This window comes from Alternaria triticimaculans (assembly GCF_023758025.1).
Source record: "Alternaria triticimaculans strain BMP 0046 chromosome Unknown scaffold_12, whole genome shotgun sequence".
Classification (NCBI taxonomy): Eukaryota; Fungi; Ascomycota; class Dothideomycetes; order Pleosporales; family Pleosporaceae; genus Alternaria; species Alternaria triticimaculans.
In genome coordinates this window covers 262,272-287,373 of record NW_026055969.1, presented here as the reverse complement: position 1 = coordinate 287,373, position 25,102 = coordinate 262,272, and the positions used below count along the sequence as shown (strand labels likewise).

Sequence of the window (25,102 nt, the reverse complement as noted above, 5' to 3'; positions counted from 1 at the left end):
GCAGGTACGAACTCGGCTTGAATTGAGTGCCGAAAGCTCAAGTGTGTAGTGAAATCGAGAAAAGTATGATTTGCGACGTTGATATCCGACCAAAGAACCTATATTTATATCCCAAAGATCAACTGAAGATAAGCTATGGCGAAGGCGAGTCGACTGAAGGTGTGTGTGAAAAAGCGTAAAGGAGGGTCACTCGACCATGCAACGGCCAAGGAGCGAGGGAGGAGCAGTTAGCGAATGCTACGAAATTTCTCTGAAAGGAATGTGACAGTGGAAGAGAGAAGGAGGGCCTAAAAGCTAGCAAAGACCTAGGTCTCAAGGGTACATATCTTCGTCCACGCGCGCCTATCATGCTGCAAGCGCAGCATGGGCAGCAAGGCTGTTTGCACATACATATTTGACAAGATACGTCAGTTCCAAGATCTGGAAGCCTTATGAAGTGTGCCCTTGATCGACCAGGTACAGACGGCTACGATCTGGGAACGACGGTTAAAGGCCTCTAGGACAGACTGCTTGAAGCTCTGACTAGTCGAGTTGGAGACAAGAGCGACAAGAGAGCTTGGACACTCGGTACATGAATGCACTTGGCATCTCCATCGGATATAGAACGCATGGCTCCAATGATAGCGGCAGTGCGATTTCGGTGTACTTCTCCATACTCCTCTAGTGAATAATGTGGAACGGAACGACAGCTCATTAGTCGCTCAAAAAGGACATTTGGAAGTTGCTCGGGTAGTAAGTGGCTCCAAGGTTCTCGTTGCGATGGCGCTCCATGGAAATTGTATAGTGTAAAGCTCCCATACTGCTCGTTGGACCGTTTCGGGGCGTTAGGATGTGTAACGTCAAAATACAACATAACCATCAGATTGCTCTGTGATCCCATACCGCTTGCTACGCGCATCTTTCAAAACGGCATAGTTTCGCTGGGTAGTCCACGGGTGAAACCATGCATAGGCACATGAAGACATAATCCCAGTGTCGAGTGGAAAGCGAGCGCAGTAGATATGATGGTGTACTCGAGTAGGGTGCATGCGGTAGATACCACCTGAGCCGGGATGGGAAATTAGGTGTTTGCACTACAGACGGTGTGGACGGAGGATTCGAGCTTTAGGCTGTAGGAGACTACGATCAGCTCAGATTGAGTATTCCGTGGGTGATGTTATGTCTCCACTTCTTGCGTGCACATGCGTGTGTCAAGTCGTCGGTCATTGTAGTCGCTTAGGCCGAGCAAAAATACTGTGAGAAGTGCGATAGCGCCAGGTGAAAATAGATGGTGAGTTGACCGCAGCGTATCGTAGAGACGGAGCGGGGACTGAAGCCGCACGAGGGAAGGGTGCTTGACGGGAAGGATGGCATGCGGGACGGACGGGTGGCCGCATTAAGCCGCGGTGCATACGCGAGGTATGAGCAGATACAGAAGGAAACCCGGCCTGGATGCAGCGACCTTGTAGTTTGCCAATCTGCGAAGAGATAGGCGTCAAGCGCTCCGAATAAGCCCTTTCTCGACACATTTTCGCGTGCAATAAGAAGGATTTACCCACGTTCGTGCACTTGTGATTAGAGACACGCGGTGCTTTGTTGGGGTTGTTGCAGATCAGAGAAGCGCTATAGCGATAGTACGGCCCATGTCTTGATAACGAGTTAGAGCTGCCGGGGTCAGTACGCACGTCGCGATGCATCATGGCTGCGACTGTAACCTCGGAAGCAGGATGGCCAGGCCGCTGCCCGCCGAGCCGATCCCCCACGGATGGCAGGGCTGAGTGCCCGGCGCACATGAGTATGTAGTGACGGCGAATAGAAAGCGTGAGTTGGAGCGTGGAGTGTGTAGAGATGGTGATAGTTGATGAGAAAGAAGCGTGGTCGTTCAAAAGGCGGAAAGATGGCTCGTGTGACCAGTCGTTCAAGTGGCGTGGCCAGTGCACGTTCAGCCTCCCACTGCACTGTAGTATCTTCACACCACTCCAAGATGACAGCTCGACGGAACCAGGTCAATGAAACGCCAACCATTTGCATACATGAAAGCAGGTTGCGGGCTCACGCATTCAGAGGTAAACATGCGCCGCACGTGTGCCGTTCTTAAGATGGAAAGGGTTGATGCAAACGATGAAGATAAACGACTTGCTATCAAAGGGTATCATAACAACAATAAACGCCATGCTTAGCATATCGGAGACCACCAGACCTTCGTAGGGACCGTGGATCTGATGAGAAACTCTCTTATTCACGCCCGTAGTCTCCGGACCAAGCCATTTAGAGGCCCCACGGCCTTTCTGCTCAAGACGGCATTTCTCGCCCCATCTCTTGTTCTACACACGGCTCTCTCGACCCTGCCGTCTTTGGTAATGGCCATGACTGCTGTCCGCCTGTCGGACCAGACAACGGTAACCTGCCTAACCGCCGCATCCGCTTCGATGTCCAATATGCGTGCGCTCCCGAGATCGGCATCCTCCTGCTCGATATCCGAACTGGCCTCGTCGTCGCTCACAAAAGCGTTTAGAATCTTTCCATTGGATGTGAAGCTGTCGTCTTCACTATCCTGTCTCGATTGTGCCAGACCAGCATCCTTCCGTAGTTCTTCCACCGCGTTGACGCGCAGATGCCAGCTCACGAGTTCCTTCCTCAACAGTCTTCCAAATCGCACGAGGTCCTGCTCTGGATCGTTCTCTTCGTCTTTGCCGCCTGCAGGTAGCCACTTGTCTGACAGGTGCTGCAGAGGTATACATGGTGGAACCGTGTGCTTGTGTATTCTCATGATTCTCTTGTCGTTTTTCTGTTTGACGCTGAGCAAGACATGGTACGTCTCGACGAATCTGCCTCCCAGTGCTACGTCTATGCTGACGCCGAGGATGTTGCCGTCGTTCAGCGCATGCGGGTCGGGATCTTTGACTTTGTATGCAGTCACGCCGGCGCAGGCGCGGTAGATGTTTTCGAGGTTGCGTTTCGACTGCCGTGTGATGACATCATTGGCATCATTCGCGGGTTTGTTGTTTGTGTTGGTGCTTTGAAGGCGCGCTGCGAGGTGGGGTTGCGACAGCAGGACGGAGGACAGGTTCGCACGGTGGGCACGGAGTGTTGCTAGTCGGGTATGGAGATCGCTAATGTCTTCGTCGAGCTGTTCGGTAGTCTCCATGGTGAAGCAGTGGATTGTCACGGAGGCGCATCGATGTCCAGGTCGAAACGCGTAGAGCGCGCTAACACGTGACTAAGCGTCGAGCAGGGGTGGCCGGAGGTGGGATGGAAGCCCGCGACCCGCCTAGTGCTCCGCCCTCGAGCTCGAGACTAGAGGACACGGTTCCGTATCCGCCCAGGCATTCAGAGCCAGTGGCCATCGTTACTGCATACTGTTACCCGGCTACTAACACGTTTCTTGTCATTCACTAGTCGCTCTCTAAACATCCGTCGCAACCCAGAGTTTGCGTCTTCTTTCCTACGCTTCGCCAATCTCAGTCCCGGACTTCAGCCACCTATCACCCGCGCGACTCCTATTACCTACCCACCCAACTCCACCGCCAAAACCCCTCCTCATCGGACGCACGCCACCGACGCACCCAAATGAGCAAACGCGCCTCGCGATCCAAGAACCGCGGCTCTGTACTACGTGAGCAGAGCTCCACCGACTCGCTGCAGGAGAAGAAGAACGGAAATGCAAATTCCACGGCCATGAACAGCGCCATGTTGGAACATCGGCGCAAGCATTCGTCCTTTGACAGCAATTCGCCATCGAGCCAGGCTGCATCCCTCATGGGAAACTCCAACTTTTCGCTCGATGACGATGTGCCCAAGCTGGGCCAAGAAGACGAAGGGACGTCCAAAGGTTTCTTCGAGCTGTCCAAGAAGGACCAGAGCAACTTCCTCCTCCTCGTGCTGCTGTACTTCCTGCAGGGCATACCCATGGGTCTGGCACACGGCTCTGTGCCATTCCTGCTCAAACACAACGTGTCCTACGCTGCCATTGGTGTCTTCTCGCTCGCAGCCTACCCGTACTCGCTAAAACTTCTATGGAGTCCCATCGTGGACGCGGTATGGTCACCAAAAGTCGGACGCCGGAAGAGTTGGATCTTACCCATCCAGACCATCTCTGGCTTCTCCATGATCTGGCTGGGCAAGAACATCAACCGCATGATGAAGGAGGCCGGCGAGACTGACAGCGGGGTTTGGACTTTTACGTGGTGGTGGTTTGCGCTCGTATTCCTTTGTGCCACTCAGGACATTGCTGTGGATGGTAAGACACTGCCATTTCTACGATTGGCATGCACGAAGCTAATTGCGAACAGGCTGGGCGCTGACCCTTCTCTCCAAGGAGAACCTCGCATACGCATCGACTGCGCAAACCGTCGGCCTGACCGCAGGCCAGTTCCTTTCCTACACCGTCTTCCTGGCCTTCAACTCCAAAGACTTCGCGAACAAGTGGTTCCGCAGCACTCCTGCAGACACCGGCATCATGGAGCTTGATGGCTATCTGAGCTTCTGGGGGTGGGCATATCTGATAGTCACTCTTGGACTGGCAGTCATGAAACGCGAAGACCGCGACAAGAACGGCGATGGCATCAGCGAGGTTTACCGTACCATGTGGGGCATCTTGAAGTTGAAGAACATTCAAAGCTTCATCATCATCCACCTCATCGCCAAGATCGGGTTCCAAGCCAACGATGCTGTCACAAGTCTGAAGCTCCTAGACAAGGGCCTCAAGCAGGAGCAGTTGTCTCTCGTTATTCTTGTAGACTTTCCCGTCGAGGTCTTTCTAGGCTACTACATCGGAAAATGGTGCCAGACCTACCCGCCGATGCACATCTGGTGTTGGTCGTTCATCGGCCGCCTGGTGGCTGCTGGGTTCGCGCAGTTTGTCGTGTCCATCTTCCCGGCTGGAGGAGCATCGTCTGGTTTCCTGATGCTAGTCATCGCTGAGCATGTGCTGTCGACCTTTATGAATACGGTCATGTTCGTCGCAGTCAGCGCGTTCCACGCAAAGATCTCTGACCCGCTCATCGGTGGTACCTACATGACGCTGCTCGCTACGTAAGTTTCATTCCCCTGCTCTCTCTCTCTACGTATCACTAACAACATTATAGCGTCTCAAACCTTGGGGGTACATTCCCACGCTACTTTGTCCTCAAAGCCGTCGACATGTTCACCTCGGCAACCTGCATACCACCTACGGATGTTCCCAAGGCAGATCTTTTGAAGGGGCCACTTATCACACAGGCCTTCTCTTGCTCCCTAGAGGCAGAGAAGCATCGCTGCCAGGCAGGCGGGGGTGTCTGCAACGTCACGAGTGACGGATACTATATTGTGAATATTCTGTGTATTGTGATTGGTGTAGTGACGTTCTGGGGCTACATCAAACCTGCCGTTATGCGCATACAGGCGTTGCCGCTAAGGGCATGGAGGATCGCTGGATAGGTAGATGACCTACGAAGTGTACGATATAGATGCAAAGCTTGAATTTAGATGAAGGCACATTGCGCGGCTATAGGCTGCTGATCAAAAACTTTTGGACCCAGAAACATGGCAACAATCCATCTCCAAGCCGCTTGCGCACGTATGTGCCGCGCTCGCGCGTTCTCCCGTGACCAGGCGTGCTGATCGGCCAATAGTGGGTGGCCTGATGCACCAGTGTAAGCCACGCCGTCTGGAGCGCATGCAGGTACGTTTGCGCCGCAGTACATGTCTCAGACCGCTCAAAGAAGGATCAAACTATGCAAGGGTTTGCTCACGAGCGGCCTGCAACAGTTGGCTGGTTATGACTTGAAGTTATTGGGTGAAAGAACTTTAGCGGCTCGCAGTTGTCAGTCATCAGATGGTCTGGGACCGTTCTGTAAGCAGGCCGAGCCTCGACTCAGCATGCCGAAGACGCCGATAGAGGGACATGTTAGCTGGTGCGATATGTCAGGCCATGTGTAACGGCTGCGGCCCGGGGTGAACTAGCAAAGCTTTGAGGGATCAGATGCCTGCGCCTTCTCCGAGAATCTCGCAAACCCCCGAAGTCGCCGAAGACACGCTGTGCCAGCTAGAGTAGCCTCATACCTCGGAAACGTGCACAAGGCGTCGACGCTTACCTTCCTGCGGCTAGTCGCCCTCGACATCGCGTTTTGACATCTGTCGCAAATTGTCTGCTGATCTTGAATACTCTTTTACCTCTATTCCTATTCGCCTGACGTGTCGCGCCCTTTTCCGTCCGTCGCAGCATAAACCTACCTAGTCCGACACCTTGATCGACGTCCGACTTTACATCAACCCCAAAGTTTACCGCAGCCGTTGAACATCCAAGGGCCCAGCCAATCCCTTACCTACGCCAATCCCGCCGAGGTGCAACACTGATAACGAGTCCCCGCGAATCGTCTTATCTCGAATCTTACGAACAGTGTTGATACCGCCTGTATCGCCAATCTTGTCGCGTCGTCCTTCTGTATTGTACGGACAGTCGCAATGGCTTTTACAGCGTACCAACCTAAGGCGCGGGTCCAGAAGCCCGCGCCTCATTTCTCTGGCACTGCAGTCGTCGATGGCACATTTGAAGGTATGCGACTGATTACCGTCTTGCACCTTTCTCCTTCCTTCCGATTGCCTATCAGTCAGAGCAACGTACTGACATCTCTTAGACCTCAGCTTAACAGCCTACACATCCACCAAGCAATGGCTCGTCCTCGGTTTCGTCCCCATGGCCTGGACTTTCGTTTGCCCGACCGAGATCCTTGCCTTTAGTGAACGCGCATCCGATTTCGCTGCCCGTGGCGCCAGCGTCGTCTTCTCCAGCACAGACAGCGAGTATAGCTTGCTTGCTTGGACAAACGCAAGCAAGAAGGAAGGAGGCCTGGGCAAAATCAATATTCCTCTGCTGAGCGACAAGAACCACAGCATTGCAAAGGACTACGGTGTGCTGATCGAAGAGGAGGGGATTGCGTTGCGAGGGCTGTTCTTGATCGACCCGAATGGCATCGTACGACAGATCACGATCAACGACCTTCCTGTTGGAAGATCGGTCGACGAAACCCTTCGCTTGATCGATGCCTTCCAGTTCACCGACAAGTACGGCGAGGTACGTTGCTTCCTATTTCCATGCACTCCCAAGTACGCTGTATGCTAACATAGTTTCACTAGGTCTGCCCTGCTAACTGGAACCCGGGTGACGAAACCATCAAAGCGACCCCCGCAGGCAACAAGGAATACCTCGAGAAGCTCCATACTGACACCAAGATGTCTGACGTCGCCGCAAAGACAAACGGTACGACTTCTTCGGCGCGTTGATAATGGCCGGCCAGACCTCAATGTTTCGAAAACAGTGTGCTGATCTTCCTTCTTCCAGGAACTGCATGAAATGCAGATGTTTTGGCGTGCTTTGATCCTGCGATATTAGCAAATGCGTCTCGTCTTTCATCTGTGATTAGTTGCATTGATCGGCGTTGTTCTGCCGCTGTCGCGTTGGTTCTCTGGTTGCGGTCTTCGGCTCAGCTACGCCCATCATACCAATAGAATCCACTCTATACAATGTTCAAAACTTTAAATCAAATGCTGCCCTGAACCTCATGGCACTGCGTGTATCGTGAAGGCTTAGTTCGGAAGACTGATCTTCGTCACTTGATTTGCAACAGGTATCGGGTTCCTACGTGAGCGCACAAATGGCTTTAGCAAGATGAAAAAGCTCCAGAACTTCTGTCAAATAATTAAGTCGTAAGCTTGTCGCGACATTGCGAAGGATGCGCGTTAGCTTCCGCTTGGCGCTACGGAAACAACGCGAACGCTACGGATCTGTACCTCTTTCGACATAGCCCACAAGAAGGGCCTCCAATCATGGAGCCACGCCTGAATACGCTACTGGACATCTCGAACCAAAGCAGCATGTCGTACTTCACAGAGCCATCGAACATGAGCTCACCTGGCTCGCAACGACCATCACACCACATTAATCACAGCTTCGTACGCCCAAAAGCGCTCATGCTAACGAACGCATCTCCTGAAACCGCTCAGTCGAACGACCTCCGAAGAGATGGACAGGAGAGGCTATATGCCACACGATCGATGCCCAGTGCTCCGATAGCACAGGTATTGAACGATGAGGCGAATGTGCTAGAGGCCGCACAACCCGTGCCATCCACCTTTGCCCCATCAACAACACCTTTCAGTGGAAGGCTAGTTGATTTGCTTCTGGATAGCCCGGATCATGCGAGGCAAAGATGGGATCAAGAGCAACAGTTTCTTCAGCCAGAAAACACAGGATGCAGCCCAGCTGTCATCAAACTACCGAGGTTACCGCAGCCTCCCAAGCGGACAGCGAAGCGACCTAGAATCCCACCGTTGCTACAGGGCTTGCATCAACCCCCGCCACTGCCGCCTGAGGGCAGGCTCTTCCCACCGATCACTGGGGAAAAGAATGCTTTCGCGGGCGACAGAGGGTATGATGCACGTTTTGAAGAGTCCAGGACCAAGGATGTGGATGAGCATGCCTTTCTCGAGGGGAATGCCATGGACTACAACAGAACTGTTCAAAATGCCGAAACCCCATCATTTCTGCAAGCGTCAGTTCCGCCTGTATCTTCTAGTATAATAGATGTGGCCCATGAGACAGATGTAGCAGCAAATGCCTCCAAGGACTCTGAAGCGCTGTTACAGCCCAAGCGTGGAAAGAAACGAAACAAGTGGTCTGAACAAGAGACTAAAGATCTGCTTTTAGGTGTCAGCAGGTACGGTATAGGCAACTGGAAGAAGATACTACAGGACCAAGACTTTGCATTTAACAATCGCACCGCCGTTGATCTAAAAGACCGCTTTCGTGTATGCTGCCCTGGTGAAGGTCTGAAGCCACGGCAGCCAAAGACCAAGGGAAAAGAGAAGATAAGCATGGTTGAGACACCACCGGATTTGCCAGATCAAGCCATTTACACTCACCAGCATTCTCTTCCCATTAGCGAACGGTACTCCGATAACAACCTCATTTCGAATTCTCCCAACCCGACCGAGAACCAGCAACGTGGAGCTACTCGCAATAAGGCTACTACGCAGCTGGATCTAGCCGAGCTCGGTATCCGAGAACCATTTTCAAAAACCACACGTCGACCACGCCGGGCCTTTAGCGCACGCGACGACGTTAACCTGCTCAAGGGCTTTGAAAAATACGGGTCTGTATGGCACTCGATGCGCGACGACGAGGATCTAGGGTTTGCAACTCGGCATCCAACAGACCTACGCGATCGATTCAGAATCCGGTATCCAGACAAGTACGCCAAAGCAGGATACAAACTCAAACCAAAAGAGAAGGAACGTACACTATCGAAACAAGCACAAGAACAAGAGAAACAGGACGATTCTTCGCAACAACCAGACCACAATCCACTCCAGAACCCTTCGCACCACGCGAAATCAAGTCACTCGCAGAACGACATTACCATCTTAGCAAAAGACGTGAATCTCTTCAACAACAACGGACCAAACACCAACATGCCATCGCATTGTCCAATCTCCAACAACACCACCACCAACAACGTCAATAATCTCAACCCCGCCCTAAAACCCTTCAACCCCTCCTCCTACCTCTCCGACCCCCTCCCTACCCTACCCTTCGACGACCCAGACACCGACCTCACACAAGACATGAGCACCGTTGGCGACGAAAGCCCAATAACACTAAGTCGGAATATTCTCCGTTGGGCGGATGCGAATCCGTCGTCTCTGTTCGCCTTGCCCGCTACTTCTGCGGCTTCTGCTTCGGCGTCGACGGGGAATGGGCTTGGTGCTGGTCTTGGTACTAAGGGTGCTGGCGGGGGCGGGTCCGGTGGTGGTGGTGGTGGTAATGGTGGTGAGGGGGGGATGAACGGGTTTCTCGGAGGAGGAGGGGGAGGTCAGCAGCAGATGGATGGTGGGAGGGGGATGGTGCTGCCTGAGGCGGATAGTTGGCTATTGGGTGGTGAGAGGGTTCCGACGTATGGGATGTATAGGCATCGATCTTAGCATAGGCTGTTGTGTCGCATGTGCAGTGGGGAACGAAGGTAGACGGTCAAATAGCCACCTCATGTTGGCAGGATAGGGACTGCTCGATACAACGACAAACTTCAGTATAATTTTCCAATTCGGTACTCTCGAGAGCTCAATTGCAGACCAATCCATCCCGTCTACACGACCCATGCCCTTCTCCCACATAAACCCGGGTATCACTTGTTCAAACCGACCATGGCCCAAATTTCCTATCTCGCAGTCTGGCAGATACTAATAGCAAATTCTCGGAAGTCTCCTCTAGTAGCCTCTTCCACATCCTCTTCAACGACACGGCCGTACTTTTCCTCGTACTCCGCCTTGACTCTAAGAAGATGTTGCCGGTCCCAATGTAATCTCACAAGACGCGAGATGAGTAGTTCGACTCGCTGTTGGCGTTCATGCTTGCTGGATGTTGCTTCGCGCGAGGACAGGCGACTGTTGGAGGAGCGGCCGTCGTTTGCGGGCTCCATTAGGTCGACGAGAGCGTGGTGGAGGAGCATGGCATCTCTTGCAGGACGGTTGACTGGGACGCGTAGTTAGTATATAACCAAGAGCTGGGAGGCATGGGAGAACACTTACTGACGCCATTGAGGATGTGCGCAATGACTTCACCGACCAAATTGTTGCTCTTCTTGAGAGCGTCTCTCGCGAAATTGCCTTGGTACTTTCTTTCATATGTCCTCAGCACCTCGCGCAGATGTGCGTCACTTCGCATGATGACAATACTGAGCATGGCACTTTCTCCGCCTTCCCTGGCTCGGATGGCTTTGTATAGAGTATCGACATCGCGATTGCGATATTCCACCGGCCACACATCGCTTTCTTCCTGCCGATTGGCTTCCAGTGCCATCAGCACGGCTTTACGGAACTTGTCGGCTTTGAGCTCCTTGTCCATGCAGCGGATGAGGGAGTCGCTGTAGCGCTTGTCTTTGAATGAATCTTTGATTTCGCGGATCTCGTGGTTTTGTCGACCCATTAGCGATTCGATGAGGAGCTCTCTCTTCGCCGAGTTGGACTGGTACCAATAGTTTGCCCAGTAGCCCTCGCCTTCGTATTTGCCTAGGGCAGTCACGTAGGCAATTTTTCCGAAATTGCCGTTGGTCTTCAACTTGATGTGTTTGGCGATGTTGATACCCCTGCCTTGTACTTTGCAGTGTCGCTTGTACTCGGCTCGTAACTCGAGCATCTGGTCGTGCGTGAGGATTGGGAGGATCTCGCATATAGTCTCCACATCTGGCGTCCGCGCCGCCAGTGCGTCGACTAGGGCTAGAGCGTCATCAGTGGCATCGTATATTCTCGCTTTTCGTTTCTCCTTTTCTGGGAGGCGCTCGTCGCGGCCATATGCAGCCATTGCCAGCTTGTCGGTATGCCGGGAGGACCTCGAAGGGCTGGGCGTTCGTCGCGAGGAGGTGGAATGAGCACGGCGACGGCGGCCATGACCAGACTCACGAGGGGAGAGAGTATCGAGAGGAGGCAGATGGTCAAGATCGTCATCTAGCATCAGCGCCTGAGGCATAGGGCTAATGGACTGATACGTTCCATGGTACGCTTCGAGCAGTGGACTCGGCGGTGGTAGTCCGGAGGGGAATCCCCCAGGCATGCCTCCTGGAATGATGGTTTGTATATCGGGTCTGTTCCCGCTGACGGACAGCCTATCCATGCGCAGCCCATCCGGCCTGTCGCCTGCGCCAAGGTGACCTTGTGGACGCATCTCTACTACATTACGGCCGTCGTGTGTGCTCATTGGCCCCGAGTAGGAAGCCGCTCGGTGATGATCAGGGCGCGGCGAGTGGCTGCCCATGGGAGGAGGCGGGTAGAAGGACTGGTCGGCTGGGGGCGGCTGAGGAGCCTGTGGCATGGTCGCATACTGAGATGGCGATGGAGGGGCCTGTGATGCGTACGGGGACTGCGGAGGCGGCGCGTGCGATGCATACTGAGACTGCGACGGGGGAGCTTGCGATGCATACTGCGATTGCGAGGAAGGGGCCTGGGGCACGGCTGTATACTGGAGTTGGGGCGTCGGAGGGTAGGAAGGGCTTATGGGCTGGGAGTTGTGCCGCACGACTGGCGGCGGCTGGTTGTTGCTGCCCACAGGTTTCGCGGTATACTGGATGTTCGTGGGCGGGCTCGCATACTGGAAAGCGCCGTTGGTCTTCGCTGTCGCCGTCGGGGTGCGCGTGGGCGCGTTGTGGGATGCCGACGTTGCGGTGTAGGCAAAGCCTTGGGCGGTCGGCGCATACTGGACGTTGCCCGGCTGCGCATACGCGACGCCCGCCGAGTTGGGTGCCGTGGTGGCAGGATGGGCGAACGAGGCGGACTGGGTATACCCTGGTCTCTCGTGGGGAGGGAGATCGGTGTAGTTCCCCATGGTAATGGGTTCGCTGGCTGGTCTGGTCGCCATTTCTCAGTTCAAGTCCCGCAATGTCTGTCGCAGACATCTGGCAGACGCTTTTCGCGCAGTACTCACGTCGCATATTGCTGACCCGGCTGCCTAATCTCATACTGCGGGGTTGCAGCGCCGTTGTCAGCTGCACCTTTGTATCGCTGAGGCTCGCGCCCGTCACGGCTGCGTGAGCGCGCACCCTCTCGACCGCGCCCAGGCGATTTGGACCGCGACCGCCTTGACTTGTCGTCTGGCCGCAAAGACATGGCCTTGATCTTTCGCTGCTCAATTGATGAGACTAATGTCAATTCTCGTGGTCGAGGTTTACGCGCTGAACACTTCGGTCCAGTGCACGGCGCCACGAAAATTGCGATGGCTGGAAGCTGCCACACCATTGCCGCTCCTTTCAGCCTCGCTCATGTTTGCATTGGGGGCCAAAACCGCTGCTCAATTCGGCCTTCTCTTTGGTGCCGGAGATTGGGTAGGCGCCTGCGTACATCGTGGAGCAGCTCCGTGCGTTCCTTGTAGCATCACGGTACAAAAGATGTCGTTGGTTTGACGTGCACGTACGTCGAAAGTGGAGAGGGAGGCTTTCCCGACTCCAACACATCCGTCCGCACTGAATCACAGTCATGATTCTTATCTTGCGTCACAGCGTCAAGCGAGCGCTAGAAACGCCGAAGAACCTCTATCAGAAACTTATGTTGAGCCGCTCCAGCTCCGTAACGCGCCGAAATCAACGTCCCCATCGGCGAAGACAGGAACTGTGGGTCTCAACTCACCGCTTCAGCTACCTGACATGGAAATATCGAGCATTCTACGGACATGACCAGGGAATGCTTGGTACCTTAATGCTTAGCCTATCCGTCTGGTGAAAAGATTTCAGCTCGAGCTGAAGTGGTGTATCGGCAGAGCGCCACGATGCGTAGATAAACAAACCATGACAGCAGCTTATAGGCCGTGACCATCAGCACGAGCCGCGCTGTTCTAGATGTCACTTAAAGCTGAGGTGATACCATATTCAATTGTTACAAACGTTTTTCGCATTCTACTAGAATCATGGCTGTCATTGTCCCGCCTCCTAGTAATCTCCAGCCGCAATCTGCACTCCTCCAACTGCCAGCAGAAATCAAACACATCATATTTGGATTGTGTTTCGTTGCCGACACCCCCATAATCGACCCCCGAATCGACGGTTCCAAAACGCGAGATGATAATGCCGTTCGTACGACACCAGGCGCTGCTCTGCTTCAGACATGCCGTAGAACCTACCACGAGATCGACCGCCGTCCACTATTCGCGCAAAACACTTTCCGTTTCTCGAATCTGACCATGATGCGGGCTTTCCTGTGTGCGCTTCCTTTGGAATACAGAACGCGCATCCAGGACATCGAAATTGACTTGCGAGAGTTGAACTCCGATCGCCCTCACATTGCGCGTGAGTGGCTGCAATACGTTGCGCTAGCAAAGAATGGAGGCTTGAATTCATTGCGCGCTGACGCAGCCGGTCTACGGTGCTTGCGGATCAACCTGGAGGCATGGCCAGTTAGTGAGTACTCTCAGTCATAACTTCATGTGAGATATATACTGACATGGCATTTCAACTATCAGTCGCTGTAATTCGGAGTGAACTTTGGAAATTTCTGCGAAGCATGCTATCGGAGCTCGAGAGCTTGGACAGAATTGTTGTGACTGGAACGAGCAGAGGCAAGGCGATGGAACGAAAACTGCCATGGTCGCCAGTCCATTTTGTTGGTGGAGATGACGTTGGAACCCGCGACCTGCTTACTCGAATGAATAAGTGTGTCACCAAAACCGGCAGCAACAACACCGTCAAGTGGCAGCGACAAAACGGCAGATTACAACTCGAAGTAATCTCCAAGCCGGGTTTACACGAAAGCGTTGCCGCACAAGGTGTACGAGCTCCACAGAACGAGAGCAGCACAAAATTCTTGCCACCGAGCGGAGAATGTTCCTTCTTTGCCTGCGAGAATCGCCACACCTATGGAGAAGAGTCCGTGGATAAAACATCTAATCCCAATGCCGCCGAATGATGGGCCTCGCTGGGTCCCACGGACCATAAATCTCATTCTTGTACTTCTGGAGACCGATGAGCCACCAACTGCAGACCCCCATGCTCAACACAGTGAGGATGACCCCTACGATCGCACCTGCCAAGAATGTACTGCGACCCCCACCTGTCAAGGTGACAAAAAGACCACCCCACGCGCCAGTTACTAGAGTGATGGTCAGGGCGAGATGACCCCACGGAGATCGAGCGCGGAGCTGCCGACGGAAGATTGGGAATAGACCGTATATTTCGATGGAGAAGAGGGTCAACGAGAAGACGTGTGTGGTGGATGGCAGGCGTGATGCAAGAACAGCCGACGCCATCATGGCCGAATTCGTGGATATCGAAGCTGGTAATCTGTAGTCATACAACTTAGCCGTACGTACATCCAAAAGACTAGTGTCGTTCATACTGTGCGCCTGTGCCTGCACTGTAGTCGAAAAAGGCAACGTTCATCATGAGGAGCCATGTGCTCAGCGCCCATATCGAATCGCTTGTCGTAGAGCGCGTAAGTGACTTGAGAATAGGACTGAGTCCAAGTAAAGCCGCATAAATCAACAACGCTGATTTGGCAGTCGCCAAGCGCTGTTGAGTTCGTCCTGAAAGTGCCGACGATGGTTTGGTTGCAGCTTGGTCTGAGTCTGAAGCGGGTGTCGATGCCACATTGGAGACGGTCTCAAACTCCTGTCCCATCCAATGATCCCATAAGAACCAGGCTAGAACTGTGCACAAAGTAGCCCACCCCACTACCGCGACGGGTGATACTCTGTCGTGGATGATAGCCACAAAACAGCAACAAAAGATAACCACTGTCGCAAGATGCTGCACAATAACCGTGGCATCACCCATCAGCGACCAGAACTCATAGGGCTGTAATCTTGGATTGCGCTGGAGATGATCAAGAAATGTCGTTTCATCTGTGTAGTTATCGGGAACTGTATACGTCAGACCTGGATCGAGATCCGAGACAGGGGCCTGCGTGAGCACTCACAGGGCTGCTTGAACCACAGGAGTTTCTTGTAATTGCCCTTTGCAGGCCGGTTTACGATTCGCGGTCCGCCCTTTCGCTTCCTGCTGGTAGCGGCGAGTGATGCGCCCGCTGGATCTAGTAGCCGGTTTTGGTACATGTCACGCTTGTTTGGTTTGTTCGCAGGTATGGTTGATGATGAGGAGATAGTTCACATTAGATCTAAGTCGGGGGAACGCGTTGCTGCACGTGCGGCCAAATGCGGGCTGGCGCGATTATGTCCGAAATTATGTCCGAGCTTTCAGGTTATCAACATCTCGAGTTGTATTATTAACGATTAAGTGTTCTCCAAGCGACCATTATCCTCCTAGGCTTAGGCACGGTAGCGCGACCGGCCTTGACCTTGAAATTGTCCTGTTTCAACACCCTCCCAATCTCCATGTAGCTCTCGACCGCGACCCGGATTGGCCCTCTCGCTTCAACTGGTAGTTGCTCGATTGCGACCTTGGTCTTCTCGTATAAAGAAAACGCGTCCTTAAGAAGACGCTTACGTAGCGTCTCGATCTGTGCGTGGTCTGGCTTCTTCAACACCTCATCGTAACTCAATCCAACTTCAGACAGCCATTCCAAAGGAAGATAAACACGACCTATCTTAGCGTCTACTTGTATGTCTCGTGCAATGTTGACGTATTGCAAGGCGACACCCATGCTGTTACCAGCAGTGACTATGGCACGCTGCTCTTCGGCGGGCAAGGCGCTCGGATACCAGTTGAAGATGAGTTCAATACACATCTGAGCTACAGTACCCGCTACTCGCTCTGAATACAAGCGCAAATCCTCCGTGGTCTTGATTAGGGGTCCCTTATCGAAAGCAAGATCCATCTCGAAGCCGCGTAGAAGGTCCTCCAGTGGTTGATGCGAGAGCTTAACGGCTGGAAGCTGGAGGAGCGCAGATTGTGTGGCAGCAGGAAAGTCCTCGCGAACTTGGTCATGTACTGTAGACTTGGATGCAGAATCGCTATACGTATTGTTCAGGAACTTGCGCAGTTTCGCTATCCAGGCCTTGGCTTCATCAGCGGAGGAAGCATTGTCCACCAGATCGTCAGCAACGCGGCAGAAGGAGTAGAGCAGCAGCAGGTCTGCCCGTAAAGGTCCGGGGAAGGTTGCGGAGGCCAGGTAGAAACTACGGCTTTTACGCTTGAGACGTTGCACAGCCTCGCTAAGGCCTATTAGGCGGGCATCATCGTACTTGGAGCATGGAGTGAGTAGAGCGCCCATCAGCGTTTTGGGTGATGGAAGCAGAGAGGGCTTCGCAAACATGGCCGGGAACGTGTACAGCACTGCAAGGGCATTGTCAAATGCTAATTGACCAAACACTATGAGGCAGTTGGTAACGAGGAAGAAGAGCGCTTCCTCAACCTCGAGACCGTCCCACAAGTGCACACCATATTTTGTACCTGTGTTGATTACCCATGTTCCTCTGCGCAAGGCTAGGGTGTCGACTATCCAGAGGTAGAGCGTAGGAAGGATGATGGGTATCGCGGTATTGGTCAGAGGAAGGGCCAGAATGAACTGGTAGGCGAGAGACCTAGACTTAATTAGTAGGAATCCGGGTTGCAATAGCGGTTGGCTTACCAGAGCATCAGCAGGAAGGGCCCGGCCCATATTAGAATGAGTCCAGTATATGTGCCCTTGCTGTCATCCTGGATGCAACGCCATCCCCATGCGATGACACCCAGAAAGAAGATTTGGCCAGTACGTTTCGTGTATGCCCATCGGCTATTGGACGCGCCGCGTTCCGGACTTAGATAGACAGGCTGAAAGGTGGGCCTACTGAGGAGAAGGTACAGCACTGATGTATTGTATGTCTGGACGACAAAGAAGAAGACCTCTTCCAACGGAATGTCAAGCAGCTTTGGACCAATAATGACATGGGCGGGGTAGCTCCAGATGCCGGTGCGGATAAGGTAGGAATCCCATGGTATAGTCGAGACAACGGCAACCTGATGTGTTAGCACGAAGTATGTTGACGAGGATACGCGTACCAACCACTACCAGATAGACGACTTTGTACACGTCGAGTTTAGTAAAGAAAGGGCGGTAGAGCCAGGTGAGCAACACGGCCGGAGGGATCGTGTACTTGAGATGACTAGCCGTCACTGTCAGCCATGTTGGAGTAACGTAGGAGGCGCGTCACGTACACGAGCGCGTAGTCGAAGCCCATGATGGCACCGTGGGAGCAGAAGGGAGTAGCCGGAGAGATGTGCAATCGGCGTCACTCATGGAGCCAATGCGGCAGGGGGAGAGACTAGGCCACGGCGGGCGTCAGGCACAAGATAATGCGCAAGAGAGGCCATGATGGAGAATATTTGCAACATGGTTGAGACGGCGCTGCTCGGGCGGCTGTGAAGGATGCGCGCTGCCCCAAGCGGCCTAGCGGCCATGCAAGCCTCGACATGACATCACGATTGCCCGGCCGCCATCACGACCAAGGCCGTGGAGCACATGTCAACCGGATACCCGTGGAAGCGGGCAGCCCTGCCATTGTTGCATCATATCATGTCACCAGCTCCTGATCCTGACTCCGTGCCCTGCCCCCCAACGGCCGCGGCGACACGTGAAGACTGCACGCGCTGTACTAATGAATTGCCTGCGCCGTTGTCCTGAACCAAACCGTTCTCCAATGCCGCCAAGCTAAGAATACCGCCGTAATGTCCACGCCTGGACCGAACAGCAGCAAGTCGACGCCTAAACACCCGTACGCCTTCCTGCTCATTGCCCTACACGGCCGGACTAACCCGCTCCAGATATCTCTCTGGCAACTTCGCGCCTGTCTCTACAACATGTCCCCCTACGCCTGTCTCATGGACCGGCCGCATTCCACCAGAGCTGCTGGGCGGCATGTACGTCCGCAACGGCGGCAATCCCGTGACCAATTCCGACTTGGGACGTGAAGCGCATTGGTTCGACGGCGACGGCATGCTCGCTGGAGTCTGGTTCAGTCGCTCTGTCGCCGACCCTACCAAGCCCGCTGTCAAGTTCGTCAACCAATTCATCACCACCGACGTGTACCGCACCGCCGTTGAGAATCCGACTCTACGCACGCCTATCCTACCTAGCATCGCGACCCTTGTCAACCCTGCTTCCAGCTTGTTGCTTATCCTCTGGCGCATCCTACGTACTGTACTGGTCGTCTTCTGGACCCATCTCTCAGGCTCTGCACGCGCTATCAAGCGCATCAGCGTCGCCAACACCAGCATACTATACCACGATGGACGTGCGCTGGCGACATGTGAGAGCGGACCGCCAATGCGCATTGCGTTGCCAAGCCTGGAAACCGTCGGCTGGTTCGACGGTAACCGTGCCGAAGGCGAGGCTACACCCGGCGACAAAGACAAGAACGACGAGAAACAGCCTGAAGCTCTTGGTGGAACTGGTGTACTGAGCTGGATGAAAGAGTGGACAACGGGTCATCCCAAGGTCGACAAGGTCACGAACGAGATGGTTCTGTTCCATTGCAACTTCGTCGTGCCCTACGTTCACTATTCCCTACTTCCAGCAGAAGGCTCTGTTGCAAAGAGATCAGGTTCAGAGGGAAGCAGATTAATCAACGCGCCAGTGCCCGGGTGCTCTGGCGGTAAGCTTATGCACGATTTCGGTGTGTCACGACACAATACCGTTATACTGGACCTGCCGCTCTCCCTTACACCATTAAACTTGGCGATGAACAAGCCCATTGTCTTTTACCAACCCGAGAAACCTGCCAGATTCGGTGTCTTTCCCCGGCGACACCCGGAATTAGTACGTTGGTTCGAGACAGACGGCTGTTGTATCCTTCATACGGCCAACACTTGGGATGAGTACAACAGCGCCGGCGATATATCAGCCGTCAACATGCTGGCCTGTCGGTTGACTACCGCATCTCTTGTGTTCAGTGCCGGGAACATTGAACCGCCTCCAAACCCAAGCCACAAGCAAGCGAGTAGGCCCATGTCTTTCTTCGCTAAATACGATGACGAAGAGCATGTACAGGATCCCGAGAAATCTCATTCAGATGAAACTTCGCCTTTGCTAGGAGTCCACAACGAACCAGAGTCATCAAAGGCGCCCCACAACGTTCCCATCTCACATGACGACGAGGAACAATGTCGGCTGTATTACTACCGGTTCTCACTCGCGCCGGGCTCATCGAACACTATCACACATGAGTTCGCCTTGGCAGCGATCCCTTTCGAATTCCCCACCATCTCGCCCTTCACTGAAATGTCACGCGCACGGTACATTTACGGCTGTAGCACTTCCGACGAATCGTTTGGCGCGGCATTAGGCAAGGCGACAAAGATCGACATACTCGTAAGAGTTGATGTGCAAACGCTGCTCAATCGTGCCCAGAAATCACCTCCACAGGCTGTTGATGGCTGCGTCGACACCCGCACAATAGACGAGATACTTGCATCAGACGACCGCGATGATCCTATCAAAGCATTCCACCTTCCACCAAATCACTTTGGACAGGAAGCGAGGTTTGTACCTCGTTCAGCGAACAGTGCAAGTGGTGACGAAGCGGGATTTGTCGAAGAAGACGGGTACCTACTGTTCTACGTCTTTAACGAGGACCAGTTAGACGAAGACGGTGAATGCAAGGCGGATGCAGAGAGCGAGTTATGGGTATTGGATGCACGGGACATGCAGACTGTCGTTTGCAAGATCCAACTCGGCGCTAGAATACCCTACGGCTTGCACGGGAACTGGTTTACAGAAGAGGACATTGCTCAACAGCGAGAAATCGCAAGCGTGCGATCCGTGTCAGAAACGCAGTCTGAGGCAGGATCGAGCAATTTGCGAAAAGCTCTAGTTAGTTGTCTGGGCTAGTGACGCCTCTGTGTTCGGACCACTTGTCTAACGGATCGAATGGTTTCGAGACGTTAGCGCTACCACCTTCTTACGTAGTCGACAAACTCTTTCCGCGAGTTTTAATATCCAAAGCTTCATACTACCGCTCTTCACATGTGCCGAGTGTTGTCCTGGTGATGTGCGACGTTGCCCTAGTCAATGCGGCATCTAGATTTGCCCCGCTTTGTACAGAAAGCTTCGTTGCGCCGATCCCTGCCGTAGGTGTTGATCTACTCGACTCCCGCACTGACGTAAACCTTGGAAACCACCCGATAGGAACGATTCCTGCCTGGGCAGTGAGTGATAAGAACATCACACCACCATGATATTGCCGTTACGGTAATGATACGCTGCCATGCATTTCTTCCCCTCACGATGCGCATTCTCCCCTCATGATGCGCAGCCAGAAGGCCCTTCTCACGATCTCACAACGAAACTCTATGTCGCTATCATCAAACAATCTCAACACACGATAGAACACAAACTAGCCTTGAGCCAACTCAACGCCAGCGTTAAGTTGGCTCGGTTGGCGTTATGCAACAGATGCAAGTCGATGTCGAAGTAAGCTCAATAGATCAACGTCATAAAGCTTAATCCTAGTGGCGCTCGCTCAGGTGGTGAGACGGAAAGGCCGGGCGCTATGCTCAGAATCTTTAGCGTCGATGATGATGATGATCCTAGTGTGACATGGCTATTGCACCGAGCAGCCGTCACTGAAATCAGCCATTTGGACCAGAGAAACTGGAAATGCTAAACACAACGCATGCTTCTGACTGGCCATCACTCACCGTCACTGGCTCTTGAGTGATAAGTCCCGGCCTAGTCTGGGCCCCTGGTCGATTGAGGGTTTTGACATGCTGCATGATCAAGCTCCAATCCGCTCGAGGTATGTCGTCATGATGGCATCTCTGGATCTCATGGGCGCGTAGTCCAAGATATAACCAGTACCTGCTACCTCTTGTCTTCGTTAAGCAGTCCTCTTGGTACATTCCAGCCCATACTATTCATTTGGCATTTTACCACTGTTTTCGCAATGGATCTCTTTCGCAGGAACAATGCGCTGAACCTCAATGATAACACCGTCAATGGTGCGACGGCAGACATTGCCATTACCACACATGGATCCGACTTCTACTTCGCTATCTGCGCCGCCATGGGTCTTTCTGGATTCATCTTCATCGGTCTTGGATACCGCAAGGCGCGTCGCGACCGTCTTTTCCACTACATCACTGCTTCCGTAGTCTTCGTCGCATGCATCGCCTACTGTAAGTTAAAAAGCTCCAATCACAAGCATAAGAGACATGTACTGACCTGTATACTTTCACAGTCACCATGGGAGCCAACTTGGGCTTCACACCCATCGCAGTCGAATTCCCCCGTAGCGACCCCAAGGTAGCAGGAACCTACCGTTCGATCTACTACGTCCGATACATCGACTGGTTCATCACCACGCCTCTTCTGCTCATCGACTTGCTCCTTACTGCCGGCATGCCATGGCCTACCATCATGTGGGTTGTTGTCGTTGATGAGATCATGGTCATCACTGGTCTTGTCGGTGCTCTCGTAGAGAGCCGTTACAAGTGGGCTTACTTCGTTTTCGGCTGCGTCGCTCTCTTCTACATCGTCTACCAGCTCGCATGGGAATCGCGCATCCACGCCAAGTCATTCGGCCGTGATGTCGAGAGGACCTTCATGATGTGCGGAAGTTTGACTACTTTGCTCTGGATCTTGTACCCAGTCGCGTGGGGAGTCTGCGAGGGCGCGTAAGTTTTACCCAATAACGATCATAATTGTGCAGTCACTTACACCAGAACAGCAACCTCATCGCTCCCGACAGTGAAGCCGTCTTCTACGGTGTCCTTGACTTCCTAGCCAAGCCCTGCTTCGGTGCCCTCCTTCTGTGGGGCCACAGGAACATCGACCCCGCCCGTCTGGGTCTTGCCATCCACGACTACGGTGACGCCGACGCTGTTGTTCAGGAGAAGAAGATCAAGCCTGAGACTGCTGCCTCAGGCGCAACTGCTACCCACCCCGATGGGTACAACGGCACTGCCCCTCACGTCGACAACACTGTCTAAACGAATGTATGGGTTTCAGGTGAACAGTGGCCTCTGACAAGAACGAGAGATCAGAGGTATGGTGGTAGTTGTAATGTTAGGATGACCTTCGCGCTTGCAATTCCACCGGGGATGAGAACGTGGAACTGTAACGCGGATCGAATCATGAGTACTTTCAAGATACCCTCTCTGGTAGATACTTAATTAATTTTTTACCTTGTCAAACGTGTTTCCGAATGATTCTGCATACATTCATTTGACATGTTCACAGCTAGTGCACGACCATTAACCACCCAACCCTCCGCTGATGTATACCACCAACACAGGCAGACTCGATTGTACAACCCATGTTTCTGCGCCTAGAGTATGCATTCCGCACACACCATTAATTTTCACCATTCGTGCCGTATTCGTTGACTATATAACTTCCGCAACCCTTTCTCCAAGTCCCGCGCATACGTTGATGAACAGGCTAGCCAACGTTTGTTGCTCATATCTATTCACCCACAATCGTGACCCCTCAGGATTCCATGACAAAAAGTGGTCATTAAATCAAGTACAATGTATACCAACAACATTAATATACTAAAAGCCCTTATCTACGCCCGTATCTACAGTAAACTACATACGACAACACTACCAGTCGCCCAGCAACCCATTACCAGCCTTCTGATACACCAAAACACCCGGTACCGTCACAAACACGAGGGCAATGCTCAACAATATCCAGACAAGCCAGCTAAGATACGGTCCGTTCTGAGTGCGATCCAGGGGACCAGGAGCTGGCTTGGGCTCTGCCTTGGCGTCCAGCGGGCGCCACGGGATGCGGCTCATTTCATTGCGGTCATGGAGAATTTGTTCCGTGACCAACTTGGCACCAGCAAGCACGATGGGAACACCCGTGCCAGGGTGTGTACTCGCACCGACAAAGTACAGATCCTCGATGCTGCGATGCTTTGTCTTGGGCCTGAAGCTGAGCACATTGAAGAAGGAGTGGCTGAGACCGAGAATGGCGCCACGGTCGAGATTGAAGGTGGATTTCCATGTCACGGGCGTGTTGATGGTCTCTTCGATGATGTGGGGACCGAGCGAGATCTTGAGTCGCTTTTCCATGGTTCTGATGATGGTTTCACGGGCTGATGCTACCATGGAGTCCCAGTCTTGGGTCAGGCCTTTCGTGTGCCCCGAGCCCTTGTGTTGGTCATCGGATGAGCCTTCCAAGTGCCCGACTGGGACCAGGATAACGATGGAATCACAGCCCTCTGGCGCGGCGGAAGGATCGACGCGGGAGGGCACGTTGACGTAAAAGCTGGGTTGATCTGGAATCAGGTGCTTCTTGAAGATGCTGTCAAAGCTCTCTTTGTAGTCTTCCGCGAGGAAGATGTTGTGAGCGCTTAGTTCGGGGAATTGTCGGTCTAGCGCCCAGTAGAAGGATATGCTTGAGCAAGACGCTTGACGTTTCAGGAGAGCTCGTCCAAACGAGGTGGAAGGGAGAAGATTGTTGTATGCGTAGGCCAGATCAGCGTTGCAGACAACCACATCAGCGGTCAATGGCTCCTGGCTTTCATCTTCGAAAACAACGCCGGTCGCACGTTTCCCGTCGTCCGATATCTGTATGTTGCGGATGGGGCTGTTGAACTTGAATTCGACACCCAAACGCTCACCTACGTTGACAAGAGACTCGACCACCTGATCACGTTAGTAAAGAAAGTTTTCTGCAATGGAGTACACTAACTTTATGGAAACCGCCAATAGGATACCAGATGCCCTCCGCCAGCTCCGTGTATTGCAGCAGACTATACGTTCCCGGAGCGTCAAACGGGCTCATGCCCATATACATGCTTGCAAACGTGAAGACTCTCCGTAACCTCTCTGTCCAGAAGTACTTGCTCGCCCGGTAATAGATGCTCTCAAATGGATGCAGCTCGAAAAGATGCAACAAGAAGTCGAAACGGACCATGCTCAGCAACGAGTAGAAATTCTTCTTCAGCACATGGATGATGGATACCTCATAATGTCGATGTGATTCTTGCAGGAAAGCAAGGTACCGCTCGAATCCGTCTTTGCCTTCAAAACGCTCGACTTCAGCCTTCATGATGGAGATGTCGGTGGAGAGTTTGAAGGTAGTATCATCGTGGAAATGAACATTGTAGTTCGGTTCGCATTTGACCAGCTTGACGCCCTCTGCATCGAGCGAGGTGCCCAGATCCTCGAATGTTTCATGGAAGAATCGAGGTAGGAGTAGTAAGCTCGGACCTTGGTCGAACCTCTGCGTAACGATTAGCGTTGAGTCGTGTGATGCTGCCGCACGTTCATCGACTTACATATCCGTGACGATGTATCAAACTGCATCTTCCGCCAGAGAAATCGTTCTTCTCGACTACAGTAACTTTGTAGCCTGCCGCTGCGAGCCGCGCTGCGGTAGCGACACCTCCGGCACCAGCACCGACGACGATCGCGCTAGGGCGCGTGCCCTTGTTCTCGATGTGCTCCCCCATTTAGTAGACGGATTGATGTGTGAGAAGCGGCACAATTGCGATGAGCGTTGTGAAGAAGACGCGTTGTAGCGCGCCACGCTCGGGTATTCCTGGATCAGTCCACACCAAGACTGCCAGTCATGACGTCTACAAAAATCAATAGGGCTAGTTTGCACCTTGGGCAATTGTTGAGTTGCGTCGGCACATTTGCGCTGCACGTGAAAGCTTCTGGCTGTCTGAATCCTAATCGGCATCTTTCCTTGGATGGTTTTCCGCCCCCTGCATGCGATG

General features: G+C 53.2%; 9 protein-coding genes across 9 annotated transcripts; 5 read left to right on the top strand and 4 right to left on the bottom strand.

The window, feature by feature from the left end:
* Positions 1-2,218: 2,218 nt before the first annotated feature.
* On the bottom strand, positions 2,219-3,127 carry J4E78_007621 (uncharacterized protein; the record flags this gene model as incomplete). Its single annotated transcript, XM_049368226.1, has 1 exon — positions 2,219-3,127. The coding sequence occupies one exon, from the start codon at positions 3,125-3,127 to the stop codon at positions 2,219-2,221; it is 909 nt and encodes a 302-aa protein (XP_049219880.1).
* A 422-nt stretch (positions 3,128-3,549) lies between these two features.
* J4E78_007620 (uncharacterized protein) lies at positions 3,550-5,397 on the top strand (the record flags this gene model as incomplete). The annotated part of the gene is made up of 3 exons (XM_049368225.1): positions 3,550-4,219; positions 4,272-5,013; positions 5,067-5,397. The coding sequence occupies 3 exons, from the start codon at positions 3,550-3,552 to the stop codon at positions 5,395-5,397; spliced, it is 1,743 nt and encodes a 580-aa protein (XP_049219879.1).
* A 1,026-nt stretch (positions 5,398-6,423) lies between these two features.
* On the top strand, positions 6,424-7,242 carry TSA1B (Peroxiredoxin TSA1-B; the record flags this gene model as incomplete). Its single annotated transcript, XM_049368224.1, has 3 exons — positions 6,424-6,514; positions 6,597-7,033; positions 7,096-7,242. The coding sequence occupies 3 exons, from the start codon at positions 6,424-6,426 to the stop codon at positions 7,240-7,242; spliced, it is 675 nt and encodes a 224-aa protein (XP_049219878.1).
* A 543-nt stretch (positions 7,243-7,785) lies between these two features.
* J4E78_007618 (uncharacterized protein) lies at positions 7,786-9,939 on the top strand (the record flags this gene model as incomplete). The annotated part of the gene is made up of 1 exon (XM_049368223.1): positions 7,786-9,939. One exon carries the CDS (start codon positions 7,786-7,788, stop codon positions 9,937-9,939), a length of 2,154 nt encoding a protein of 717 aa, XP_049219877.1.
* Positions 9,940-10,172: 233 nt separating this feature from the next.
* On the bottom strand, positions 10,173-12,331 carry J4E78_007617 (uncharacterized protein; the record flags this gene model as incomplete). The annotated part of the gene is made up of 2 exons (XM_049368222.1): positions 10,173-10,486; positions 10,543-12,331. 2 exons carry the CDS (start codon positions 12,329-12,331, stop codon positions 10,173-10,175), a joined length of 2,103 nt encoding a protein of 700 aa, XP_049219876.1.
* Positions 12,332-15,714: 3,383 nt separating this feature from the next.
* Positions 15,715-17,608, bottom strand: J4E78_007616 (uncharacterized protein; the record flags this gene model as incomplete). The annotated part of the gene is made up of 4 exons (XM_049368221.1): positions 15,715-16,972; positions 17,020-17,387; positions 17,434-17,533; positions 17,586-17,608. The coding sequence occupies 4 exons, from the start codon at positions 17,606-17,608 to the stop codon at positions 15,715-15,717; spliced, it is 1,749 nt and encodes a 582-aa protein (XP_049219875.1).
* A 487-nt stretch (positions 17,609-18,095) lies between these two features.
* J4E78_007615 (uncharacterized protein) lies at positions 18,096-20,256 on the top strand (the record flags this gene model as incomplete). The annotated part of the gene is made up of 2 exons (XM_049368220.1): positions 18,096-18,142; positions 18,192-20,256. 2 exons carry the CDS (start codon positions 18,096-18,098, stop codon positions 20,254-20,256), a joined length of 2,112 nt encoding a protein of 703 aa, XP_049219874.1.
* A 1,054-nt stretch (positions 20,257-21,310) lies between these two features.
* Positions 21,311-22,355, top strand: J4E78_007614 (uncharacterized protein; the record flags this gene model as incomplete). Its single annotated transcript, XM_049368219.1, has 3 exons — positions 21,311-21,542; positions 21,605-22,040; positions 22,094-22,355. The coding sequence occupies 3 exons, from the start codon at positions 21,311-21,313 to the stop codon at positions 22,353-22,355; spliced, it is 930 nt and encodes a 309-aa protein (XP_049219873.1).
* A 615-nt stretch (positions 22,356-22,970) lies between these two features.
* On the bottom strand, positions 22,971-24,832 carry J4E78_007613 (uncharacterized protein; the record flags this gene model as incomplete). Its single annotated transcript, XM_049368218.1, has 3 exons — positions 22,971-24,023; positions 24,070-24,603; positions 24,659-24,832. The coding sequence occupies 3 exons, from the start codon at positions 24,830-24,832 to the stop codon at positions 22,971-22,973; spliced, it is 1,761 nt and encodes a 586-aa protein (XP_049219872.1).
* Positions 24,833-25,102: the final 270 nt, after the last annotated feature.